This window comes from Cavia porcellus, unplaced genomic scaffold (genome assembly GCF_034190915.1).
Source record: "Cavia porcellus strain 051 isolate PalLab524CR breed Dunkin Hartley unplaced genomic scaffold, mCavPor4.1 scaffold_11, whole genome shotgun sequence".
Classification (NCBI taxonomy): domain Eukaryota; kingdom Metazoa; phylum Chordata; class Mammalia; order Rodentia; family Caviidae; genus Cavia; species Cavia porcellus.
The window spans coordinates 26,692,895-26,718,448 of record NW_026947494.1 but is presented as its reverse complement, the minus strand read 5'-3'; the positions used below and the strand labels follow the sequence as shown (position 1 = coordinate 26,718,448).

Below are 25,554 nucleotides of genomic sequence, written 5' to 3'. Positions count from 1 at the left end.
AAGTTGCCCATTTTGACTTGAAATTATAGGGAGAGAACGCAGTAGGAGAGAACAAAGACTCTTTACATGGGTTTGAAGAATGTTCATTTGGCAGGCTCCACACATATGGAACCATTCAAGAAAGAAACATCATCCTGGGATATCATTAAGAGACGTTTCTTTTCCTTGGGTTCTAAAAGTATATTTTCTTTAATGTACTTTTGGATGATTTGCTAAGTTTTTTTAATATGGAAATTTACTCTGATGATTAACTAAGTCTGTAATGTAATCTATTAACAGGGTTCCCAAATGGCAACCTCAACGAATGCCATTTTAACAATTTTTCAACTGCTGAAGGACTTAGATGCTTATGAGGGAAAGGTGATACTGTTTGTACAGAGCTGGGTATGATGTGGGCACATTCCTGTGAAGCTTAGGTGGGCACTGACCCGCTGCAATTACTGGAGGGCAGAACACCTAGACGTCTCTTCTATAAACAGGATACCCATGATACGACTCCATGAGCTGCACTGAGAAGTCAGATGCTCTGGGGTTTCAGACAACAGGCACCTGAGGTCCCCACTCAAACAGCGGGAAGGCATTGGGGAAGAGGAAGAGATGATACTGAAGAAGGCCTCCCACTCAAAGCTGATCTCAGGACTCTTGCACCCAGTGATTCTGAACTACATGAACAGTTCCACTGTCTCATATGAATTAATTCATATGAAAGTAAAAGACTATATTGAGATAATCAGGTATCTGGATAGTATTATATTTGGTCAAGACTATGAAACTGAACTTCTGAGTCCAAATAAAACCAAACGGGTCAGGACGCCAACACCCAGAGTTTTCCAATTCAACCAAACTTTATTTACATGAGCTTTTAGGCCATGGAATGCTAATACTTGTAATCTTGGCTGTGTTAGTGGAAATAACTCAAGGATGCAGAATTCCATTAAGGAATGTAACAGAGCTGATAATGTGTGTATGTGTTCACATATTTAAGAAGATACCAGAACCCCATGATATAAGGGTCCAACCAACCTCAGGTTGCTCTCCATCTTGGCCACTGATCCAGGTGCAAGGCTGTGGATGTAGATGCCAGGAGGACTGTTCTCCAAAGCCAAGCAGCAGGCGCCAATGCCCAGTCCAACCCTTGGCTCTATGTGAAGCAGGACACAATGAAAACAGCAAAAACCATACAATAACCAAAAGAGAAGTAGAGCTGAGCTGAAACACATTTATATTCACATCGATAACCAGTTAGTTTTGGTCCAGGCTCAGAACGTATTTCTGCTTTTTTTTCTCAACACTGCCATATTCTGTTAGTGCAGTGAGTCCATGACTGAACCAGGGACTGTGGGCTGTAAATTACTCAGCGAGTCACTGTCTGCTTAGTTAAACAGCTTCGTCAAATGTGTTTCAGGGAATACGCAGAGTGTAATGTTTTTATTTTGCATAGAGAGACTTTTAGACATTTTTGACCTTTCTTTTTAATAACTAATTTCTTGGTTATTTGTTGACTGCATTTTCACAATGATGGGGAGGAAAAACAAAGATGACCACCCGTGACTTTTAATTATGGTACTAATTATATTCTTACCTATATTCTTTAATTCTTTACAATTTTGTATGAGGCCCAGAATTATTAAGCCACTCAGTGATTTCTTTTTTAAATGTGAGTCTATGCTGCACAACGGACTCAGACAGGGAGACCCTGAAGACCCTTGTGCTACTGGTAACTTCCCCTCACTTTTGTAAGATGACTAAAACCTGTACTTTTGATCCTCTGTCCATTTACAGAACACCGCTTGTTGGTAGCAAATGGTTCTAAAGGAACAATTCTAAGAAAAATTGAACAAAACTTACGAACAGATTCTACATTGTTATTCGAAAGAATGCAGTGGGAGGAGCGAGGAAGAGCTTGGATCACCTTTGTTGAGTGTGACTTCCATGACAATTCGGTCTTTGGGCCCTGGGGCCTTCCGTCCCACAGAGGAGCTGGCTTCATCACAGGAGGTGCCCCCACTGGTGTTGAAGTTGGGAGAGCTTGATCTGCTCATGTGTGTGGGGGTTGAGCAGGGCGTGAGGCTGGGGCTCAGTAACTTGGTACGAACTGTGAGCACGAACAGCCCACTCCGGATTTGCTGTGAAAACAAAAGGCAAGTGGGCTAAGTGTCCTTCCAAAGTGGAAAAAAGATCTCACCAAGCCCAGGCCAGAAGGAAATAAAGGAAAACAAACAGGGCAGGGGGGAGATCAATAAAAAAGCTATTACCTTGAAGGTATGAATGGCTTCTTGAAACGTCAAGCCTTTTATTGGTATTCCATTTACATCTAGGATTTCATCTCCTGTGACCAAATGTGAAAATTACATTAGCGTTACGCTTTGATTTATTGGATGCCAACTGCTTGGTTAGTACTCGAAGAAGATACCATATGGTCCCTGATTTACTACTCCATAAAGTGACTTTTATTGTTCCAATTCACTTTCATAAGCCTGGCTCCCAGCAATGTCACAAAAATGGGCAATTAATTAAAATGCATGTTATTTTGCAATAATTCTAGATTCTAATCATCAATTAAAACAGCTCAGGGAAGCATTAAGAGCTCATGCTTTAACCACTGACAAGTGCAACAGCAGATATCTTGTGTTTCGAGATTGAACTTGCAAATGCTGAACTCCAAGTTTTTCCTTATGGTCATTGTTTAAAAATTTACAACCATTGGCAATGAAGCATGAACTCATAAAGCATCTCAGAAGTCACTATTACATTTGTAGAAAGACCAGATTCCCAGAGAATCATCACAGTGTATAGAAAATAGTTTCAATGACAAAGAGAAAAAACCTTGCTGGGATATTGTTAATCTAGAGTCTAGAGGTCTGATCTTATTGGTGTGGGGCTGGGTCGTCCATCGTCACGCTTGCGTGTGTCTGTCTCAGAGATTACTGTCAGGTAACGCCAAACCGTGAGTCCTGTGCACACACATGCTTGTCTCCTCCCCACCTCAACTAGCCTATCATCTTCAGCTCTAACAGGATGCAGTCAGCTCACTTTTTAAGCTGTTGATAGTGTCGCTGGGAAAATAAAAGAACACAACATCCTGGTGACTTGTAAGAAACTCATTTCTGTTTTGCACTCTTGTGACACAGGCTGTTTTTTGGAATAACAGTTCATCACAAACACTACAAGGCTGCCCCAGAGAGAAGAGGTGAGCTTTGCACTACGGTGTGGTTAGGGAAAGAGACATCCTACACTCACGAAATGCAAAGCAACAGAAGAACACACATTTTCACTTCTCACAGGCAGCCGATTCCAGGAGCACATAGTGCATTTGCTGAGAGGAGTTCTGTAGAGCAGTTACCAAAAGGTGGGGTGCCCCCTGTATCCATCAGGTACCTTTTTCTAATGCAACCACGGAAGTTGTAAAATAAGGGTTAAAATCTGCTTAAAATCAGTTGGTATAACCAATTACTCAATTATGTTTTATGTTTGTGTTCACAAGGAAAAAGATAGAAACATTAACATGCTTGCATATGCTCTTAAAATTTATGCAAGGTTTTTAAAAGATGTATCACTCAACAGTTTAAAATCCATTCTAATGGCTTACATTTCTCATAAGTGAATAAATATGAAAAACCAGTCTTCAGGAGAATCAGGTGCGATTCACCTTTCCTAACTATTGATTTTTTTCTTCTGTTGTACTCCATTTTAACAACCTTGCAGGATGAATTTCAATCAAGAGAACACATGACACATCTGTTATAAAATGCTCTGCTAGAATTTTACATTGCTCTGAAACTGGACACAAATATCACCTGGGTTAACCCTTTCGGGAAGACAGAGGAAGAAATATTCTGCCCAGGACCATTAGCCTACTATGTCATATTGTTAGCACACAGGCTTCTGTGTTGCTCTCCCTAAAAATAAATGGGACTCCAATTTACCTTTTGTCAGTTTACAAAAAGTTAACCAGTATAACTCAACAGCCCCTGAAGTTTGGATCAAGTGAACTGAACAGTCACAGCATTTTTTTTTTTTTTTTTTGTCTTTTTCATTTTTATCGGTACCAGGGATCAAACTCACGACCGCCTGCTTGCAAGGCAGGTGCTTATGCCGCTGAGCTAAACCCCCAGCCCCTGCATTTTTTTAAAAGATAACCAGGAATAGGTATTTTGACTTAATCACTAACAAAAAAGGTGTCTGAATAGGGTGGGGGGAAAATTTAGGATTCCTGCTTTGGTGACTGATATTTAAAATATATTCAGAACTTGTTTGTTATTTGGCTTTATATAAGAATATAGCCTTAATCTAAATAGATATTTCCCAACCATTATATAAATATGTAAATGATATACATAAAGAGATTCCCTCTTTATCAAAAGCAGCTATTATGTCTGCACATTAAGAGGAAGCTTTGGCTTATCCAAATTTTATTTTATTTTCTCAAGCATCACAATATACTAAAGAAGGAAGAGTGACTTTCGAGTCTCCGGGCATCTTGTATTTAAATGAGGCCGCAGTAGCAAGGTAGGGAGAGGAAGTGGCCATGGGATCAGCACACTGGGTTTGAATGTCACTGCTGCTACTTACTAGTTTAGTGACTAGAATGAATTTCTAGTCACTAAACTCTTCCGAGTGTCAGCTTCCTTATTTGTGAAATAATTACTCTATATGCCTACTCAACAGGTTTGTAATGTAGATAGAGGTTTAAACATATGAACATGCTTTGTATTTACAGCACTATAAAATATAAGTTGTATTTAAACATTTAAAAATTTTATTGGCCAGCTATAACTTGGCATCTCAGTGTTTCTTTCACTCACATTCAAAAGGAATTGTCTAGACATTTATGTGTGGCAAAATAGTAGGTGCTACGAAGAATGAAAAAGATGTTCATTTAAGAATTAAAATACATGTTGGCTGATTTCAACAGCTAGATATTCAATGGCTAATAGCGGTCAGGTACAGCTCTTCCACACCAGCCTCGAGTGAGAACAGAATGTAAAACTCTCAGAACTTTTCAAGGAAGGAACATGATCAAGGACTCATCATACAAGATAAACATTTATGTCCTCCGTGAAAATATACAGCCAGTTGGCACAGATTTAATCCTCAACTCTTCAGGATAGACATTAATATTTCAAGTTTACAACCAAGGAAAGTGAAACTTAGGTTGTATCAACTCTCCAAGACCACGGCAAGGAAGTGTCGGATGCAGTCCTGGTCTAGAAGATTCTCAAGCCCATGGCCCTTGCTACCACTCACTTCCCATCTTGTAAGAGGGCAGATTCCCACGGAATCAAAGCTCAGAGTCACAGAGGATCACCAAGAGGTGTTCTCCTACCTTCTTTAAGTCTTCCATCCTCTGCGGCTGACCCGTTTGGGAAAATGGTCTTCACAAAAATCCCCATCTGGCCCCGAATGCAGTCTCGACCTCCAGCAATGCTAAAGCCAAGACCCTACATTTAAAGCAATTGGGAGTAAGGCTGGGATTTGTAATACTTCAGTGAGGCATCCTCACCACTACGGTATTTAGCTTCAGGCTCATTCCTCATTGGTCTTGAAGTTAAGCTATAAACTCAAAGGTTTGCATTCACTTTCCCAACTTCCTCTCAGAACCATATGTTACAGCTATGTGCTATATAAAAGGGAAAAAGTGTTAGGTTGAAACGTATGTCACTGTTAATAATTGACAATCTTTGTCTTCTAAGAATGACATTTCACGTGGGTCAACCAAATAACTTTTGAGCATCATTTTACACTATACAGGTACCATATTTATTTTGTTATTTTAGTCTTCCCATTTTGTCTTATATCAGTGTGGATAGTTTGATACTTGTATATCAAGTTATTCCTGTCATTTCTTTTATGATAATGTCAATGCTATGAAACTCACCAAAATGGGCAACTGGGGGCATTGACAGGTCGGAGTTTCTTCTAATACAGATGAAAGTTGGAGGTTATGGGTTCAATTCCCAGAACAACAACAACAAAAAGGTTGTGGGTCATTCATTGCACCCCTGAGCCCTCAATCCCAGAACCCTAGCAGCCAGGTACTGGTGATGGCTCACATATTAAGGACTGCCTCCTACACGGAGGTCTGCAGGAAATCCACAGGAAGGTCACTTAATCTATCCCTTTTTACATCTGTTACTTCTAGTTCATGTAAAAAATAGCAATAATAAAGTTTTAAAAATTAACCATTTAAAAATAATCAAATAAAAGAAAATAAGGAGGGAGACAGATGTCTCTCACGGGACGGGGATTAACAGATAAAGCGAGAGGGGAAGGGGAAAGGAAGGGATTGAAAAAACAAGAACTAAGATGTGTCATGTACATGTATCATCCCCCCATAAAAATGTAATCAGTATGTATTAGAAACAAGTACTAGAAAAACTGGAAAAAAAATTAACCATCAAGAAAAGAGTCTGCAGAAAAGAGCTTACCTTGCCTTTTTCCTTGTACAGCCCAATGATGGAGATAACAGATGGCCGGATGAGTCTCCAAGGAGATTCCACATGAGTCGTGCTTAGGGAGCGGGTGGACTTCTTCACGATGTATTCCTAAACACCAGCACATGGTGAGGTTAGAGACCTCGCATTTATCTTGTTGTGGGCTCTGCATACAGATACGCTTGGACTCTGGAAATTTCAGTTGTCTTTTTTGTGTTATACAGTGATTTGTCTTCGGTCCATTTTTGGCATAGTGTCTTAAAGAAAGTTTATTACCGATAAACAACCGGAGGAAGTGTCCCTATGGAATATACTGCCATGCTTCCCCTCTTAAAGGACTGTTTGGAGACCAGAAAGCGCTTGTGCTGCTCTTTCCTTGACCACGTCCTGCAGATCCTGCTGCTGGAATGAAGTTAGGAACCAGAAACCAAGAGACCTCAAAGATATGGGATGACCAGTCTGTGGTTGGGCTCTCTTTGGCCAATCCCTGCTCCTATCCTAAATTCACAATCGTAGTCACAAAGTATCTCAACAATTAAAGCTCCATTTTATTTATTGAAAATCTCAGCAAGCCCTGTTTCTTATAAAATGCAGACCGCAAACCCAGAAAACTATTATTCCACATAAAAATAGCCGCTTCAGCTTTAATCCCTCACATTAGGAAAATAAAATATTTTCCCATAAGCCACACTTTCTCTTCCCGGCACAGAGCAGTGTAAATTGCAATTCTTTTTCTTTTTCCTTCATGCAAAATATTCCCATGTGCTCATAAGGTGCACTGTTTATAACATAAACAAGAGATTCAGTGACTATTGCTAACACACTCCCACAATCCAGCTCCTTGTTATTCTTCTTAGACTATCTTAAATGATGCAGATATTCCACTACAAGCCACATTTTTTCCATGTTTAATGTGAGAAAAGACACATGCAAAATGGTTCTTATCTTTAAGTTGTATCAGTGACATTCAAATGTAGAGATGAGACGTTGTCCCCTAATGACATTTTTTGTATTCCTGACAGCTTAGAACAATTACACCATGCAGTTATACAGTATTTCTCCCAGTTATGTGGGCCTCCTAGACTTGGTCTCATTAAAAAAATCATGTGGGCTTGGCATGGTTACCACCCTTTTACCAAAACCACTGCAGTGATGTCAGAACCACATGGTTTCCAACTCTTGAATACAGAGGTTTGCATGTGACCTCATCAGGGAATTCTTTCTCTGGTCAACAATTTTCAGCAATATCTTACTTAATCTCCATTTAAGGAATCACTGAGACCAAAAGCCTGCACGCTTCATGGGTCTCCCTGAGTTTTAGGAGGTGCACTGACTTTCCAGACTTACGCTGTCCAATACAGTAGCTGTTTGCCACCAATGGCTGTCTGTGTTTAAAATGAGATGGATTTAGCTTAAAACTGCATTCCTCAGTCTCACCAGCCACTTCTGACACGCTCAGCAGACCTCAGTCCAGCTACCATCTTGGACAGTACAGGTGAAAAACTCTTCCATCTGTGCAGAGAGTTTTACTGGCTACTCTATTCTAAGCCATAGCTTTTAGTGGAGAGAAAGAGAACAGGGAAAAAGAAAGATGACTCCTAGAAGAAAAAGACAGACGAGAAATTAAGAAAATAGAAACAGGACAGTTTGAAGAGGGAAAAATTCTTTTCTGAAACGCCCTACACTAGCTTGAGCATCCTGGTTCCTGGAAGCCTCATTAGGAACAGATGTTTCTGGGCTATAAATACGGTCAGGTTTCCTCTGTGGATCAGTTGAAAAATCATCACGTCAACACCAGATCTTTGGCCACGATGGCAGCAAACCCTCTCTCATCTCTCACACTCACTAACGCAGCCTGATGACGTGGCTCTGCCGCTACTTTTTGGTCTTCCCCTGTCTCCATGGGTCCAACTGGACGATTCTGAGCCAATCACAGATGTGTCTGTCTCTAGCCTTGGGTCTGGGTGACTTTTAACTGATCCATGCAACCTGTTTTCTCTGCTTTTTCTTGGTGCCTCATCCTCCTCCAGCTGTCTTTGGGTGAATTCAACACCCAATCCTGTCTGACCAGCAATTGCCCCAGAAACACAGGTACTTTTTTTCTTCTGGTCAGATAAAGAGCAACAGAAGCAAGAAAAATACTTGATCCTGATGCAAAATCAACCATATTCATGCACTTTTCTAGTATATTGCCTTGAGCAAAATATTTAACTTCTCTGAGACTCAGTTGTTCCATCTGTAAAATCATTATAACATGTCAAGTTAAGGGCCCAACCCAGGTAACTTGATACACCACCATCAGAACCCTACCATCTATGAGTGTCCAGGCACTTTCGGGTATCACCAATCACCTATCTTTCTCCTCCAGCTCTGTTTTATCATAGGGCTGGGGACAAGATGCCAATGGTTTCCTCTTGGCCTTCTGGCTGATGGTACCGGTACTCAAGAAACTCTCTGAGTTCCCTAGAAACTGAACCTGCCTCAACTTGGTTGAAGTTTCTAGGAGATTGGGGACAGCATGACTGAGGAAGAGCCAGTGCTCTAGGGGAACAGGCTGGAGGATACTAAACCACTGAGCCGTCACTGGGTAACAGTAAGACCCAGGTGTGGCACAGGCACAGCTAGACACACACACCACACAGTCCTGACCCTGACACACAATGCTCCCATTAAAGAAGTGATGGTCATTCACCACAGACTGTGAGATGTCATTGTTCCTGGCAGTTGAAAGCAATTCTCAGTTCCAAAACTCACAATAGGAAGGGAATCAAGATGTTAGGAACCAACAAGAGGTTTATTTTCCCCTATTTCTTCAACTAGTAGGTTTATTTCTTTTCTAGTCTGTCTGGGTAGATATCGCTCTATCTTACCATCTCTCTAGATCTGACTACTCATGGTCCACATGGATGGACAGTTCTCAACACAGAAGCTGGTATTTGAAGCAGGGGTGAGTGGGGAGAAAAGCCAGAAGACCCAGGGGATGAAACCATGTTCTTCTGTGCATAACTAAGCAACCGTGCCTGGAAGCCAGCAAGAGGCACCACCGCCCAGGACTGACCTGTCCTGTCCCAGAAGAGTCCAGAAGCTGAGGAAGGGAGTGCTTCCGGCCATCTCGGGAGACCTCCAGCATCCTGGCTCGAGGGTCTCCATGGCGCACCATCAGCTCGTTATATTCTTCAACAGACTCCAGGCGGTGGACACCCCCTTGAAAAAAAAGAGGCAGGAAGAATGTGGGTTGCTATAGGATAAGAAGAATCTGAAGAACACCTGCAGGCATGAACTGGCTGTACTTAGACACACATGCATGGCTTCAGAAGACCTGGCACCCAAGACACCTAAAGCACCAAGCGCCCAGTGTCCTAACACCAAGTTCTGCACAAGCCCACTGTGTGTTGAGTTCATTAATCACAGGCTAAGAAGAAACTGCCATTCTTGATGTTCCCAATTGGCTAAGGGGCAACAAATATGTTTGATCTAAGTCAGATGGAGGTGGGGTGAAATAAACATCAGTGAGCCATAAACAACTGTGGGAATGCCATCAGCTGTGAGGGGGGAGTAGCACTCTGGTTGGTACAGTTCCACTGTTGGGCAGATGCCTTTTTTCCCAATGTACAGTAAGGATGAATGGATAAAGAAAACGTGTTATTTACACAAACTAGAGTATTACTTTGCTGTAACAAAAGAAAAATGAGTCATATGTAGGAAAAAACAGATGCACCTTGAGACCCTTGTGTGAAGTGAATAAATCAGACACACAAGCTTAAATATCACATGGTTTCTCTTACATGAGAAACCCCAAAGAGAAATACAGAGCAAAACAGAAGGAAGGTAACAGTAGGGAAACAGATCTTTTTCAGAGAGAGAGGGGACAGGAAATGAAAACAGGAACGAAGATATTGCCTATGTCTACTGACTCCACACAAGGAATCTGAACATTATCCTCTGCAAACGTGTCCTAGTAAAATATTTAAAACAATGCAAGGGGATAAAAAACTTCAAATAAAATATAATGCAGAAATGTGCATACATGTGTAGTATACAATTCACTGAAATGAAGGTGCCACTCACCAAAATCCAGATCAAGAAACAGAACATTGAGGGGAGCCCGCAGAGTTCTCTTCGTGCCACTGACCCTTCTCACCAGGATCTGGCTTTTAAGCATCACATATTGCTTTTGTTCGTTTTTGAACTTTCCAGGAATGAATGCATAGAATATGTACTTTTTTCCCCTTACATCTGCCTCCTTGTTCTTAATATTTATTTGCAAAATTCAACTGTGCTGCCTGTATGCCAGCAGCTTGCTCACTTCCACTCTGTGTAACACTCTGTATAATCGTACCACTACTCATCCTTCTACTGGTGATGGGCATTTGATTCCACTGTTAGGTCTAGGATGAAGGCCAGCACATGTGCGGTGTATTGGGATCAGGCCTCGGGTCTTGCACATGCCAGCAAGCGCTGTACCACACTGAGCCACCAGCCACCCCTGCAAACGTTCTTTCTTCACAAGTTTTGGCTTTCTGGGCCATGAACTCTTGTCTCTTCTTCCTTTTCCTTCTTTGTCTCTCTTCCTCCTCTTTTTATACTCTTCTGAAATTGTGGAAAGCATTTCTAGCTTGTAGGCCATGCAAACACAGCTGTGGGCTGCAGAGTGCGCTGTCACTGAATCTTCTTAGACGTACGTCATCGTTGTCGGAAATACCTGGGCACGGAGGTCCTCATACAAGCATCTCGTTACCTTTGCCAATGATGTCTCAGCAGCTCGCAAGCTTCTCCACATCCTCACCAGGCTCGGCGATGCCGCTCTTTAAGGTTTAGGTCTTCTGGTGAGCGTAGGATTGGATCTCACTACGGTTTTTAACTTGCCTTTCACTGATGACTAACTTCTGATGACATGTTTCTCTTCATATATTCAATGGCTGTTTTTTCTTTTGTGAAGTATCTGTTCAAGTCTTCTGCCCATTCTTTTATTAGATTTCTGTCATTTTTTGTGATGAATCATAGGAGGTTTATTTATTTGTAATATCTTAAGATTACAAATGTTTTGTGGGAGCTCTGGATTATCAGTATCTTCTCCCTGTTCCCATCTTACCATTTCACTGTCTTCATGGTAGTTTTCGATGAACATAATTTCATGGCTTTCACATTGTACAGTGCAGTCATGAAGGGCGTGACAAGGATACGTTTTAAGAGACATGTTGTTAAGACAATTTTGTGCATGTGTTCCCATCTCAGAGGGAACGTACACAGACTAAGTTGGTCAGGACATCACTAGGTGATAATCATGTGGGATCACAGTTTTATAGGTGGCCTATTTTTTGGGGGGTAGATTTTTATTTATTTTTTTGGTACTGGGGATTGAACTCATGACTTGCACCTGTGCTGCTAACCTATATTCCTGGCCTTTTGTGGCCTATGTTTGACTAAAACATCATTATGCTGTACCTGAATAAATGTCTAAAATCACTTTTTAAACTTTATGGTTAAGACTTTTTGCTTCCTGCTTATTCTTGGTAGTAAAAACTTTTAAAGATACCTTTATTGATGCCTAATTTGTATTATATAGTATTTGAAAATAATTTAAAAGGGGCTGGGGGTTTAGCTCAGTGGCATAAGCACCTGCCTTGCAAGCAGGCGGTCATGAGTTCGATCCCCGGTACCGGTAAAAACGAAAAAGACAAAAAAAAAAAAAAAAAAAAGAAAATAATTTAAAGGAACTTAATCTTAAGTGATGGATCAATTACATGTGAATAGTTATAATCATATTATAATGCTTACACTTTATATTATATATTACATATTTGCTTGAAAATTGCTATATAAATACAAATTCTTTGAAATATCAAGTTTACTTACACTATGTGGTAATTCACTGATAACCAAATATTTTAATCTGCGTAAAAAATTTTTCGAAAAGTGTCTCATGGAATAAAGCAAAGTAATTTTGAACTTTTCAAAATATATTAATGAGTTTTTCATAGCAATGAAAAGTTAGAAGAATGTTATATATGGTTATAATGGCTATCACTAAAGGCTTAGCTTTTCAAAAGCTAAATATTAACTTTTTGAGGCAGGTTTTTAAAATGTGAAATTCCTTTGTAACTAAAGAAAAATGTGTATTTAAAAGGCTTACAAACCTAAGAGACCAAATAGATGAGCCAAAAATACTGAAATTAAAGGGGAAATCCTGCTAGCAAAAAAGGAGGTACTAATTAAGGAAAACTAGGATTAGATGTCAGAAAAATGATCAGTTAGATGACAGACAACATTATTTTATAGTCACTTTGGAGCCAGACTGGGCAAAGCCCTAGTAGAAATGGCTGGAACCTCTTTACAGACACACTTTAATAACTCATGACTTAATAATTCATGACCAGATTAATCTCTCTTGGCATGCTTACTCATCTGAGGAAGATTTATTAGAAGAAAATTCCTTCTGAGCTGACAGAGAAGGACTTGTCATCAAGCAGAGAGAAACCACATACGGTAGCGCCCACAGATAATACACTGATATGTGAACATCAGGATGACTCATTTAAAGAAAATATGCAGTAAACATCCACGTTTACAGGACAAACAAGGAGCTGATCACATTAAAATCTCCTGCATGTAAATCTTTAGAATGAACATATTTCATGGCACTGAAGCAAGGCTCGATTCTTTAAGCTCTTTAATGTGTCTCCTGATTATTTCTTTGGTCTTATCTCCCACTGCTGGTCTACGAATTCGCTGTATCCTGATGATTGTCAAAGGAAAGGATTTGTCCTCCTCCCCCTCCTTTCCAAAACTGGGGAATTTAAAAATCGTGTTTTGCCCAACTTCGCCTGCCCCAGCATCTCTCACCCCAAGATTCTGTATCTTTTCCCTTAATAACTCTGTCAAGCTCTGGTGGATTGAGTCACTATTGCCGACAGATTACACTGGATCTTTCAAACAGTTGAGGAGGAAAAAAAAAACAGTTGTCAAAAACTTCTTTGACCATTTTGGCCCCTGCCGTCCCTAAAACCTCTCATTCATCTTGTGCCCAGTTGAGACCCCTGTTCTCCCCTGTTCAATACCAATGAATCCTGCCAGTGTCTCTGCCCCCTTCACCTGCTCATCTCCCCTGAGCATCACGACCCAGGAAACTTCCAGACTTTGGACCTTGTGTGTGTGGTTCACTGCGGCTGACACTGTGCACATGTGATGAAAGTTCTTGAGAAGGTCGTCCTGCCTGAGCCCTTCCAAACATGTTCCCCTCTCCAGAGGGAAAGATGCAACGACAGTAAGAATGGAAATGAAAATGATGATGCCAGACATAATGTTATGCTAACAATGTAATAACAGTGACAGCCACAACGAGGCGAGGGCTGCTGGAGAGGCGGCACCACATGCATTCCCACCAGCCCATCTCCCATCACCAGCCAACACTGTAGTCCCCCTCTGATTCACGAGGGAGCTGGGGACCAGGCCGTCTGCCCCACCTGAAGTGGGGGAGGTGGGAGCCCAACACAGGTGTAGCCGGTCCACATGTGTGTTTCCCCTGTTCTACATTTTCTGGTCATGGCCTTGGATGTCACTTTGGATGTCCTGGGAAGGACACAGGAAGAGAAGGTGTCATCCCTTTGTAGCATACTATGGCCAGCCCTGGATTTATAACTCAGTTGAACACGCTGCTTGCTCTAAACTAAGAGTATGGACAAAATTAGAAAATCATCCATCTAAAAGGTGCCTCGGCTATACCCGCATAGGAAGCTCAAGACTGGGAAAAGAATTCTTTTCATGACCCACAGGAAGCCAAAGGGTGGGGAGGGACTCTGTCTGGGAGGCAGATCCTTTTCCTGGCTCGGACTTGGGGGCCTCTGGGATTCCCTTTTCAAATTTCATCCATAAAGTGAGGAATGTGATTGCACTGGTTTCAAAGGTCCTGGGTTTCCTCAGAGCTCTGTAAATTATCCTGAGAACCGGTTTATAAAGTGTGATAAACTCCTCCAAGACAGCTGACCTCAGGGTTCCTCTGTGCCCTTGTGAGACCGTCCCCCCCTCCGTGGGATCTGCACGTGTCCCTCTCAGTGTTCCCAAGCGCTGGAGTGGCACTGGTCACTGTCTCCAGGTGAGTCCTCTCACGATCTCCATCTATCTCTAGTCCCCATTTCTTTTTGTCATAAACCCGTGTCTACAGACTTGTCCGCAGACAGCACTCACTGTAATTAGTATGAGTTACAATCGAAAACCAATCCATTTTGTTACTTGAGTTTAAAAAGTGATGCATGTTATGGCCCTCTCCCTACCATTCTACCTGAGAATACACTCAGCGGAGGGCGGGGCTGTGAGAAGGGAGATGCTCTTGGCCGGCAGCCCAGTCGCCACCCTCTCCACTGACTTGGGTGGTAAAATGGGAACATGGGTTTTTGGATGTCAACATACTATACATTGTATTAGATGCTTTTACGTGCGTTAAAAAATACAAAATTACCTCTGTTTCTTCAGATAAAGAAACAGAAACTTAGGAGGTTAAATAACTCAAAAGCACAACAGAATTCAAGAGCTGAGGGTCAGCCTGGTTTTGCTACACTTTCAAGCCCTTGGCTTCCATCTCAGATACTTCTTCCTGATGCCAGGACCCCATGCCACTCTGGAGCCCCACAGAAATGTTTTTCTTCCCTGGTCTCTAGGAATTTTTTTTTAAAATGCAGAAAAACCTAGACTAAAATAGTAATGAATAGATTAAAGAATCTAGCTTGTATCTTTATATCAATGCAGTCATAAAGAACAGTTTTATTCTTTATGGAAGAAAGGAACCATGAAGGCAAACATGCTGAGGCCACATGAAAGCCACAACGTGTTCGCTGCACACAGCCTGGGTTTCCACAGGTTTCTCTCAGCGCAGGCTGGTTACTCTAGCCAGGCACGGGGAACCCTTTAATGAACACACAGCCAGTTGCGGCACACACATGCCATAGGTTCGCCCCCACTGCTCTAGGGAAATGCCCCGGAAACACAGAACACAGAATCTATTTATTCCAAAAGCTGCCACTCCATCCATTTTCCCGCTTAGCTGAGATGCAGATTTGATATTAAATAAGTAGCCTTTTGCCACTTGTTCTGTTGGCTGAGTTTTGGAGAAGTGCGCTTCCAGGGAAGATGGGCCATCAGGGATCACCTGCACTGACTGGGTCACCTGATGTCCTGCTTAAATAAATGAACCAAGTATACCGGGTGGGGGTTCAACACTGCGATAGAGACACACAGAGACACTGACATTCTTTTGGCTGTGTGTGACTCACATAAAGACATCACATGCACAGCCAGGCTTAGTGGAGTTGTTCTGCCAGGATCAGGTATCACAGAAGGAAGAACATTTTAAGGAGAAAGGGCTCATGCTGTTCACAGCCCCATCTCCTTGCCAGAGGCTGGAGGCCTGGCTGCAGGTGGACTGCACTGGGCAGAGCTCCTACTTACCCGAAAGGCGACTCTTGAGCTTCATTTTGCCGCTGCCCTGCTGGGGACTTTGCAGGTTCCCCTTGGGTTCCTCAGGACCGCACACATCCTGGAGCTCGTCTGTCCCAGGCATCTGCAAGGCAGTGAGCACATAGCTGATGGGACAGGCTAGTCCTGTGGTGAGTGACACTGCCCCTCAAGACGTTATCTCAGTGAGGCCCAGGGAGCAGCAGTTCCCATGTCACCCGAGAGAAGGGTTCACAGACTAAAACCTTCAGCCAACTTGCACCTGGACACACTGCCCCCTACCCAGCACAAACCCTGTGCAAACCCGGAGGTTTGCAAGCCGGTAAGGGCCCCTAGGCAGCTTTTGTCTTTCATTCCCTGTTAGAGGACCCTTGTTGTTAAGGTCACCCAGGGGAGTCAGTGGCAAAACCTTAGTTGGCTTGGCTTGGGGGTCAGTGCTTTTCCAAAAATCCAACTTGCAACCAACATTAAACCAGAAATTCAAACCCAATTTTAAGGTTCCTAAAATAGAGTTCAAATTTTGATTGTGTGGCAATCAAATAACTACAGGTGTATGTTACTTAATAACGGGGATCTAGTCTGAGATATGTAGATTGGGGTTTGTCATTTGCTGTGCAAATGGCATACAGTGTACAAACCTAGATGGCATGACGTATGTCAGTCACTTAGTGTAGTACCTGGAACACGATTCAGAGATATGGTAGCTGGGCATGGAAATACATGTCTATAATCTTACAGCATTAGGGAGGCTGAGGCAGGAGGATCGCCATGAGTTCCAGGCCAGCTTGGGCTACACAGTAATTTCCAGGCCAGCCTTAACTGTATAGCAAGACTCTGTCTCAAAAAATGAGAGTGGGGGAAGGAGGGAGGAGAGAGAGAGAGAGAGACAGACAGACATGGAAACAGAGACAGACAGAAAAACCACAAGCCTAGGAGGTGGCTGCTGGCATAGCTTGGCACATCTTTTTTTTAACAGTGAACATTTGTTTTTAATAAATAGAAGAAATACAATCCAAAACATAAATGTATTGGTTTATCTATAACATAAATACATAAACCAGTAACAGTAATTTATGTCAGGTATAGTATACTGTACGTAATTGTATTACCTTTTTTTAAATTATTGCCTGTTTGTAATACAGAATAGCAATGTTGCTTTTTAGGGAACTGGTATATGCATATAATATATCTTGATCTTTTTCAATCCTTTTACCCTCCTGTGCCATAGTTTTATACAACCCATGGCACAGCTTCTCTACACCAGCATTACTGCACCCATGAGCAGTGCATTGCACTATGGTGTCCCTAGGTGATTTTTCAGCTCTATTACAATCTGGTGAGGCCACTGTCATATATGTAGTTTGTCATTAACCAAAACATCACTGGGTCACATGATGGTTTAGTCTCAGTGTGACTCACACTCCATGTGTCTCACTCCTGAGCACTGATTGAACACCGCCCGGGATCAGATGACCCCCAGGTTATGTGGGACATCAAGGAGTTATGCAGAATGGTTAATCCCAAGGCTCCTTGGGTTTTCCAGCCTACAAAAGTCAAACATGTGAAAAACTACAGTTAGTAGATTGGAAAAGGAGATGTGTGAGTAATGGTGTCTTTAAAATCCTTTGGGGGAGGGGCTGGGGATTTAGCTCAGCGGCATAAGCACCTGCCTTGCAAGTGTGTGGTCATGAGTTCGCTCCCTGGTACTGATAAAAAAAGAAAAAGACAAACAAAATTCTTTGGGGGAGGGATAGTGGTACAAGCTTGTAATCTCAGCACTGGGGAGGCTGAGGCAAGAGGATTTTAGTGAATTCGAGGCTATCCTGGGCTACAAAGTGAGTTCAACGCTAGCCTGAGCAGCATCGTGAAATCTTGTCTTAGAAAGATAAAAATATTCTTTAGGGGATAAGTTGACATGTACGTATGAAACTTATTTTATGCATCGAATAATAAACTTTTTATTTGAAATTTTATTTTCCTTTTTGGTTCTGGAGGGTTAAAAAAGCATCTTATATTAAAATGCATAAAATTCATCTGGATGTGGTTGTACAAGTGAGAGGCTGAGGCACGAAGATTCAAAGTTTGAACCTAGCCTGGGCAACTTAACAGCCTAGACCCTTTCTCAAAGTGAAACATAAAAAGGGGTGGGATATAGCCCAGTGTGAAAGCCCTGGGTTCAGTGCTCAGTACCAGGGAAAAAGCTAAGATTTGTCAAGGAACATGTACAAACTTTGGTTCCTTTTTTTTTGGAACCAGGAATTGAACTCAGAACCTTGTACTTGCTAGGCAGGCACTGTGCCACTGAGTTATACCCCTGGCTGTACAAGCTTTAAAAAAGACATGTAAGATATTTTTAACATTTACAGTCATCTTAAAATTGTGTAATCATAACACAGAAAAACATACCTAATTTTAACAATAAACATATTTTGTATATTTAACAATAAACATATTTTGTATATTTTTACACATTAAATTTAATGTGTAAAAAATGTATAAAGTAAGAAGTTAATTTCCCATGTAACTTCCCTTTTCTGGGTAATTATTTATATATAATATATAACGTTAGGGAGATTTTGTTTCCTTCCTTAAGCCCAAGTATCTTTGTAGACAAGGAGGAGGAATAAAAGGTCTGAGATTGAGCAGATAGAGGCAAAGCCAAGGAAAAGGAATTGGGAAAATAAATTAATCCTGACACAGAAAACAAAGATAACGAGTTTGCTGTATTCATATTACAGTGTCAGGGACTGGCAGGTGTCCAGGTTTAAGTTATGAGAAACAAGCAAAAACAGAATCCCGAGGATTATGTTAGAGACTCTCCAGAGAAATATCCTTCCCAACCCCAAATCCTGACAGTGAAAAAGAACCAGCTTTGAGATGGGCCAGAGATCTGGGTCACATGCAATGAGGTGACACAGAGACAGGAGTAATCCCGAGAGAACCCTCGGTAAAAGCGTGATGGAAAGTACCTGTCTCTAGACCACAGACGGCAAGTCCCGGGTTTTCTCCTGGTTTACCACCTGGCCCGGGCTGTGCGCCTTCAGGGAAAGGCAGCCCTCGGCTTGCAAGCCACTCCCCCTCCTCTAGCGCCCAGAGATGAGCAGTTTGTTGGTGGTGGCCGGGGTGGGAGGTGGTTTATTACACAGGGTTAGTAGTGCTTTATTACACCTGTGTGCGATGCTCTTGTCAAGGGGGGAAATCAGCCAGCCTCTGCTTCCAGACTTATGACAAGAGTCCTCCTTTCATTTTCCCTTCTATTTTCCTGGCAGAGCCTCAGGTTTTCACAAAAGCAGTGAAATTCTGTGACATAAGTGTTTACAGGACAGTGGCCTGCCTGGGACATTTTAGCTCAGTACAGACAAGGCTGCAACTTGATTCTCCATGTCCTGACTTGGTCCATGTATGTGGTACATGTCCTGACTTCCGGCTTCACGGATTACTAGCATACCCCCTTTCCCACCTGAAGGTGCTTTGTAATTAAATGAATGACATGGATAATCAAGGTGAGCAAATTTTTTTTTTTCCATTTCATTGTCACAGCAAATACACACACTGGTACCTTGATTTGTGAACTTAATTTGCTCTAGGATTCTAGGAAAGATGGCCACATTTGTGGTTTGGGAAAGATGGTCCCTGTCATGTTTGTTACCCCATGCAGAGTTTGCAAACAAAACCAAAATACTGCCAAATGCTTCTGTTTGTGAATCAAATTGTTTGCAAACAAAAGTGTTTGTGAACTGAGGCCCACTGTACAGCAAGGTAAATAATATTAATCTCTACGTGACACACGAGAAAATAAAACTGACACCTTTACATAACATTCTGCTGTTTGTAACATACGGCAGGGATCTAGGATGGTCGGCATATGAAGAGGGCAAGAATATAAAATGAGTGGTGTTGAGGAGCTTACATGCAGTATGTCAAATCCGAAATCCATAAGGCATAAACAAAAATGATGTGAACTCTTTTATTTTCAGAACCTGAGAGGGGTGGCTGAAAAGCCTTAAAGAAACCATTTCTTTTCTTAATCCCCTAATGCATCAAAGAATGAAGTGAGATTTAGTTTCCATGATCTACAAAATGCCTGTAAGAGTTCTTATGCCAAAGAAATCTTCTGATAAAGGCAGTGTTATGTTGCTGCTCTGTGGTTAGAACCGCTTAGAACGGGCCTGGAGAGATCTCAAAGTACTGCAGAGGGTGAAGTGCTGAGCTCAAGCCAGCAGTGAAAGCTTCCTGCAGAATCCGCGACAAGCAGCAGCACGGGTGTCCTAGTCCATTCTGTGTGGCCATAACAGAACACCAGAGACTGGGTAATTTATAAAGACAAGAAATTTACTTCTCACAGTTCTGGAGGGAGACATCTGACACCAAGGTGCCAGTGTCCAGCTAGGGCTGCTTGCTTGCTACTGTGAAAGGCGGAGGAACAGGAGAATGTGAAGGAGGCCAGATTTGCTTCTATAAGCAGCCCCGACTTGCAATGAATAGCCTCCTCCCTCAATAAGGACAGCCAATCATTTTCAAGGGCTCCAATGGCCTCTTCTTACCCCATCTCCCCAACACTGTTGCACTGGAAATTGAGTTTCCAACACACAAACTTACTCAAACCATAGCAATGGGATTCTGATGTAAATGGCACTGTTCCCTCCTGTAACACAAAACTGGTTTGCTGTGATGTTAGCTGGCTTACAACTTTAGTGAGCAGGAAGTGGGCTGCTTAGAAATCTTCATTCCAGCTTATACCAGGAAGTAGCAACACACAAAGTGTGACTTGGATAACAATGAGCCTTTCCTTTCTTACGCTATTGTCTGAAAATGTCTATACTTTTAGAATTCCTTTACCCCATGCAAAGAACAAATCAAATTGTTCTGAAAATGTCATCTTACTTGCTCTAAAATGAAATTTGTAAAGTTCTCCTTGAAGGCCTTCAGTTCAGCAAAACAACTGATAACAATTTATTATGCATGAGCAATTTCTAATTTGTGAGCTATAAAAACAATGCCATATATATATAAATATACACATATATATTTTTTTTTGGAGGCAGAGTTTAGCTATGCAGTTCAGGCTGGCCTTGGACTCAACTGTATAGCTCAGGTTGGCCTCAAATTTGTGGTAATCCTCCTGGCTCAGCCTCCTGGGTGTTGGGATTACTGGTGTGCACCACCACACTCAGCCAGGACAATGCCATTATTCTCGTGAGGTCTAACAGAATTTGTACTTTCCATGTTTAAGCCCCTCTGTGCCAGTAACTTATGAAATTCTCTTTGTGAAGAAGAGAATAACTTCTGGGGGAGTTAACTTCTGGGAGGCAGTGGCCCCAGTGGTTAAGAATTTGGCTGCCTGGGCATAAATCTTCATTGTACCACGATGTTAGCAATTTTGTCACATTAGTTAACCTCTTCAAGTTTCAATGTCCTTGTCTGAAAAACAGGGCTGCATTTAAAATTAAAATTGTATAACATTATGATTAATGGTGGCAAATTTTCCTCTTGAAAACATACTAGCAAGATAGGAAAGGTAAGAAAGAAAGAGACAGGGAGAAACAGACAGAGAGAGAATATGAATGAGAGAGAGAGAATGAATGAATGAATATGAATGAGAGAGAGAAGGCAGGCAGGGTTCCATAAGGCCAAAAAGAATGGGATGACAACAGCAACAAAATTCTGGAAACCAATAAGCAGTCAAATGTGTGACAACAGATCTGAGTTTGGGATCAGAGAAAGTTGGAGAGCAACCCGGTCTGTTCCAAGACTCCCCAAAGTCCAGGAGTTTCCCACAGAGGACTCTGGGATGGGCATGAAGACTAGAGCGCAGGTACCAGAAAGCTCCAAGTGACTGAGGCAGGTATTCCTGATTTTGAGGGAGGTTTCTAGGGAGCAGGAATGTCCTAAACAACTCTGGTGTGCATCAGAATTACTCCTAGAGAGATTAAAGAAGATAAAGGCCCAGGATTACAGAAGCAGCACAGGGCCTGGACGTCTAGAATTTACCAAAGCTCTGGGTCAAATGGTATCAGCGTCCAAGGGAGATGCAGGTATGAGCTACAATTTCCCCAGTTCTTCCTGCCTTCCCTGGAGTTGACTCCAGAGATGGAGAATGGGAAAACGGGAGCTTCCCAGCTTATACTGGGATAGCTTACCTGGTAAAATATGGGAGACATATTACCACTGTGCTTTCTATTTAATATGTGCTTATTTTTACCACCAGTTATGACAATTGTTCCAATCAAAGTATGAACTACAGACACATAAAGTGTTTACGGGCCTGGGGTGTAGCTCAGGGGTGGGGCGCTTGCCTAGCATGCCCAGAACCTAAAATAAAACAAACAGTGTACAGCGAGTATAGTGTAATTCCCAATTGCCTGAGACCATTCCTTCATTATATAATATGAAAACAATAGTACTTACTTTATTTTTAAAAACAAATCCTTTATTGGAATAGGGAAACAAGTGCAATATAAAAACCTGTATTCCTGAAAATGTGGAAAAACTACTCTCTACTTTTGTTTCTAAAGCTCATGCCAGTGTTACTTAAATGACAAATGCAAATGCTCTTTAACTTGGCAGTGGTAATACAGGAATTTTTAATGTCATTATACTTATAGATATACAAAGTAACATATGACTTATTTATATTATGTGGAGTTTATATTATTGTATTACCTAGAGTTTATCTAGATGCACAGCTAAGAAGTGCCCATCAGTAGAACATCTCTTAGCTAAATTGTAGCAATAGTATTTACTTTTAAAGGGATAAAATTACCTTGTAACTATCTTCTAGGGTTATGAAAATTCAGTAAGAATGGATTTGGGAATAATAGTAGAATACTTAATGTATATTACAGGAGTGTAAGGGCGGGTTAATTGAAATAAAAACACACCATAAGGCTCAAGCTTGCTCCCCGGGAGATTGGTCTCAGGGTGCCTTTTGATTGAATGGCTACATAAACCATGACTCTAGTGCCAGGCTGCAGAAATCTGCATTTCACCTTTATATCTAGGAAGGGTAACAGATTAATTTGTGAGTGATTTAAACCAATATGAGCCCAAAGAATACACCATCTTCTTAGATCAAAGATGAAAACAATCTCCATAAAATTACTACAAACCTAACAGCTACGGAGGTGGGTTTGAGTAGGTGCCGGAGCCCTTAATTCTGTACAGGCCAAGTTTGTGCACAGCACCGAGGAGGACTTGCAAACAAGCTGTGGTCTTAAGATCAGAATAGGAGCAGTGGAAAAAGAGAAAATGAAAGAATATAGGATGATTAGGGAAAGAGATTTCCTTAGAAGACAAAAGATGATCTTACAATGCAAAGACAGGAAGGGGAGGGGGATGCTGAAGCCGAGGCCAGAGTGAGCCATTCTTAGACTAGAGGTGATGCCTGAGTTTAAAAGACTTTAACTGAGCGCTGGGGTTTGAGTTCAGTGGTTCAGTGTGGAGCTCTTACCTAGCATGCACAACAAGGGCCTGGGTTTGATCCTCAGCACTGAGGAACAGAAGCAAAACCAGAGAAGAGAATGGCATCCCAGAGCTAAAAAAAAAACTGGCAGATGTGATGTTTAAGGAGCAGATGAAGAGCTGTAGTAAGAAGATGTGGGGAAGCTACACCAAGACAGCTCTGTGAATGTGGACAGATTCAAAGGTGCACAATGAGGAAGATGACAAGAGAAAAAAATCCTGTGCAAAATTTGAAAGGAAACAGCTACTTTTGTTACTCTGATGGAAAAAAGACCTGAGAAATGTATGAAATTAGAAAAATCTAAGTGGGAGAATCCGAGAGGAGTCAGCAGGTCCTCTATAGTCTAGAACTGGATGGTGGTTGATGGGCGATATTTTCTGGGGAAATTGGCTAATTCCAAGCTGGTGGTGACAGCCACGCTGCACTTGAACCACAGATACTTTATTAAATAAAGGACCTCTTTGATTTTTGTACCTTTTATAATTGTGGACCCCAGATGATAGAATCTAGATTAGTATTTAAAAAAAGTTTGAGTCAGAAAAAGGAACAGAAGAAGTTTAAAGAAAAAAGGCATCCAAATTCTGCAAGCAGAGCTGTGAAAGATGAAAAGGAACCAGTTTAAGCAGCAGGTGAAAAAGAAATTCAAGTGCATCTTCCCTAAAGAGGAAAAATATAAAACACCAGAGGCATATCCAATTACTGACCAAAAATATGTAGCAGAACTGTAATGCTACTTGACCCTTTAACACCTGAGAAGGATGAATCTCAAGATGCAGGTGGCAGAGGTATTAGCCTCCGCTAGCTCATTAGGAGCAGGGACCATAGAATCAATAGCAGGTCTCGTTCATGAATCTGCAGCGAGCATGTTCCCAGTTGAGCAAATGGAGGAAAAGAGACATCACTTTCTTCAGTCTCCACAGCTCTATGCCAAGAGTAAAATGTCACAACTCTATGCCTGAAGGGAAAATGCCTGCTTCAGAGCATATAGAAGCTGCATCTCAGGGAGAATCCACAGAAGCTCCAAACTGCTGTCTTAAAGAGAAAAATGCAAGTGTAGAAGGAAGGAAGATTCCAGCCAATTGAATATAAGTTCATGGTCACCAACTGCTGACAATTCTCACAGACTGCCTGGCATCTTTAACAGAAGCTAAGAATATTTTCATCACCAACCTTCCTTTGCTTGATATTCCTGAGTATCTCTGTAATTGCCAATTGGGACATGATTCTCCAGAGGTTTCCAGAGATCTCTGCATGGCTTGTGAACAGAGGCCATCGGCTGTTTTCCCCTCAGGTTACTTACCTTTTCTGGGGTGTTCACAGTGAACAGCTTTGAAGGTTGGGAGGGGTCTCCCAGGAGGAATGCATAAGTTTCTTTACTGTCTATATATAAGGAAGATAACATTTCTCTCTGTGGAGCAAAGGATAGCCAGAATTGCTTAGAGCCCATTATAATACTACAGTTGCCTACATCAGAGTTTCTCATCTGTGATGTGTATCTGTTTCGAGTCATACACCTGATCCCCTCTGGACCCCTATGGCAGGACTTGGGAGGGGGGCTAATGCAAACGATTGAACAAACTTCTAAACTGGGATTGAGTCCTAAAAGGAGACTACAAAAAGCTAAAATCCAGTTGATGTGCCATGAGTAATACAGTCATTTGTCTCTAACCCAGAAATCTCAAGTTCTTCTGCCCAATGACACTTTAAACTATACAAGAAGTCCCTGACTTACAAAAACTCAAGTTGCGAGCTTCAAAGGTGTACTGTGTAAGACCCACAGGTGTACTCTGTGAGACTCACTTTGTTGGCTTACCAATGAATCTGACTTACTAATGTTCTCCTGGAATAGAACATGTTTATAAATCAGAGACTTAGTGCATTGTAAAATTTAAGACTTTTTTTCTTTACAGCTTGTAACATTCTCTTTGGAGAAACTGAATTATGGTCCAGAACAGAACTTTGCCTGGGACAATTCTCTAGTGGTTACAGTTTGACTTATAAGCGACCAGTACATAGAATATAGGGCTATAGTTTTGATATGACTGTGGTCCATTTGCTCTAGGTCACTAAAAAGCACGAGAGAAAACTTGCTGTCAAACAAATTCACCTTTCTTGAGGCTCTAAGAAAGTGCTTCCGAGCCAGGCTGCTGATGCTGACAACAGTCTCTTTGCAGCACCCAGTATCAAGAATCATGTAAGCTCTGATGTAGC

General features: G+C 41.7%; 1 protein-coding gene across 6 annotated transcripts in view; it reads right to left on the bottom strand.

The window, feature by feature from the left end:
* The window catches only part of Pdzd2 (PDZ domain containing 2), a 370,241-nt gene that overhangs the window by 43,030 nt on the left and 301,657 nt on the right, over positions 1 to 25,554 (bottom strand). For all 6 annotated transcript variants that reach the window (XM_063258033.1, XM_063258030.1, XM_063258032.1 and 3 more), the window contains 7 exons: positions 15,876 to 15,987; positions 9,493 to 9,638; positions 6,429 to 6,545; positions 5,327 to 5,441; positions 2,256 to 2,329; positions 1,913 to 2,126; positions 1,024 to 1,141 (listed from right to left, as the gene is read on the bottom strand). In XM_063258033.1, the coding sequence (XP_063114103.1) occupies positions 1,024 to 1,141; positions 1,913 to 2,126; positions 2,256 to 2,329; positions 5,327 to 5,441; positions 6,429 to 6,545; positions 9,493 to 9,638; positions 15,876 to 15,987 (896 nt within the window). The remainder of the gene's footprint in view (positions 1 to 1,023; positions 1,142 to 1,912; positions 2,127 to 2,255; positions 2,330 to 5,326; positions 5,442 to 6,428; positions 6,546 to 9,492; positions 9,639 to 15,875; positions 15,988 to 25,554) is intronic.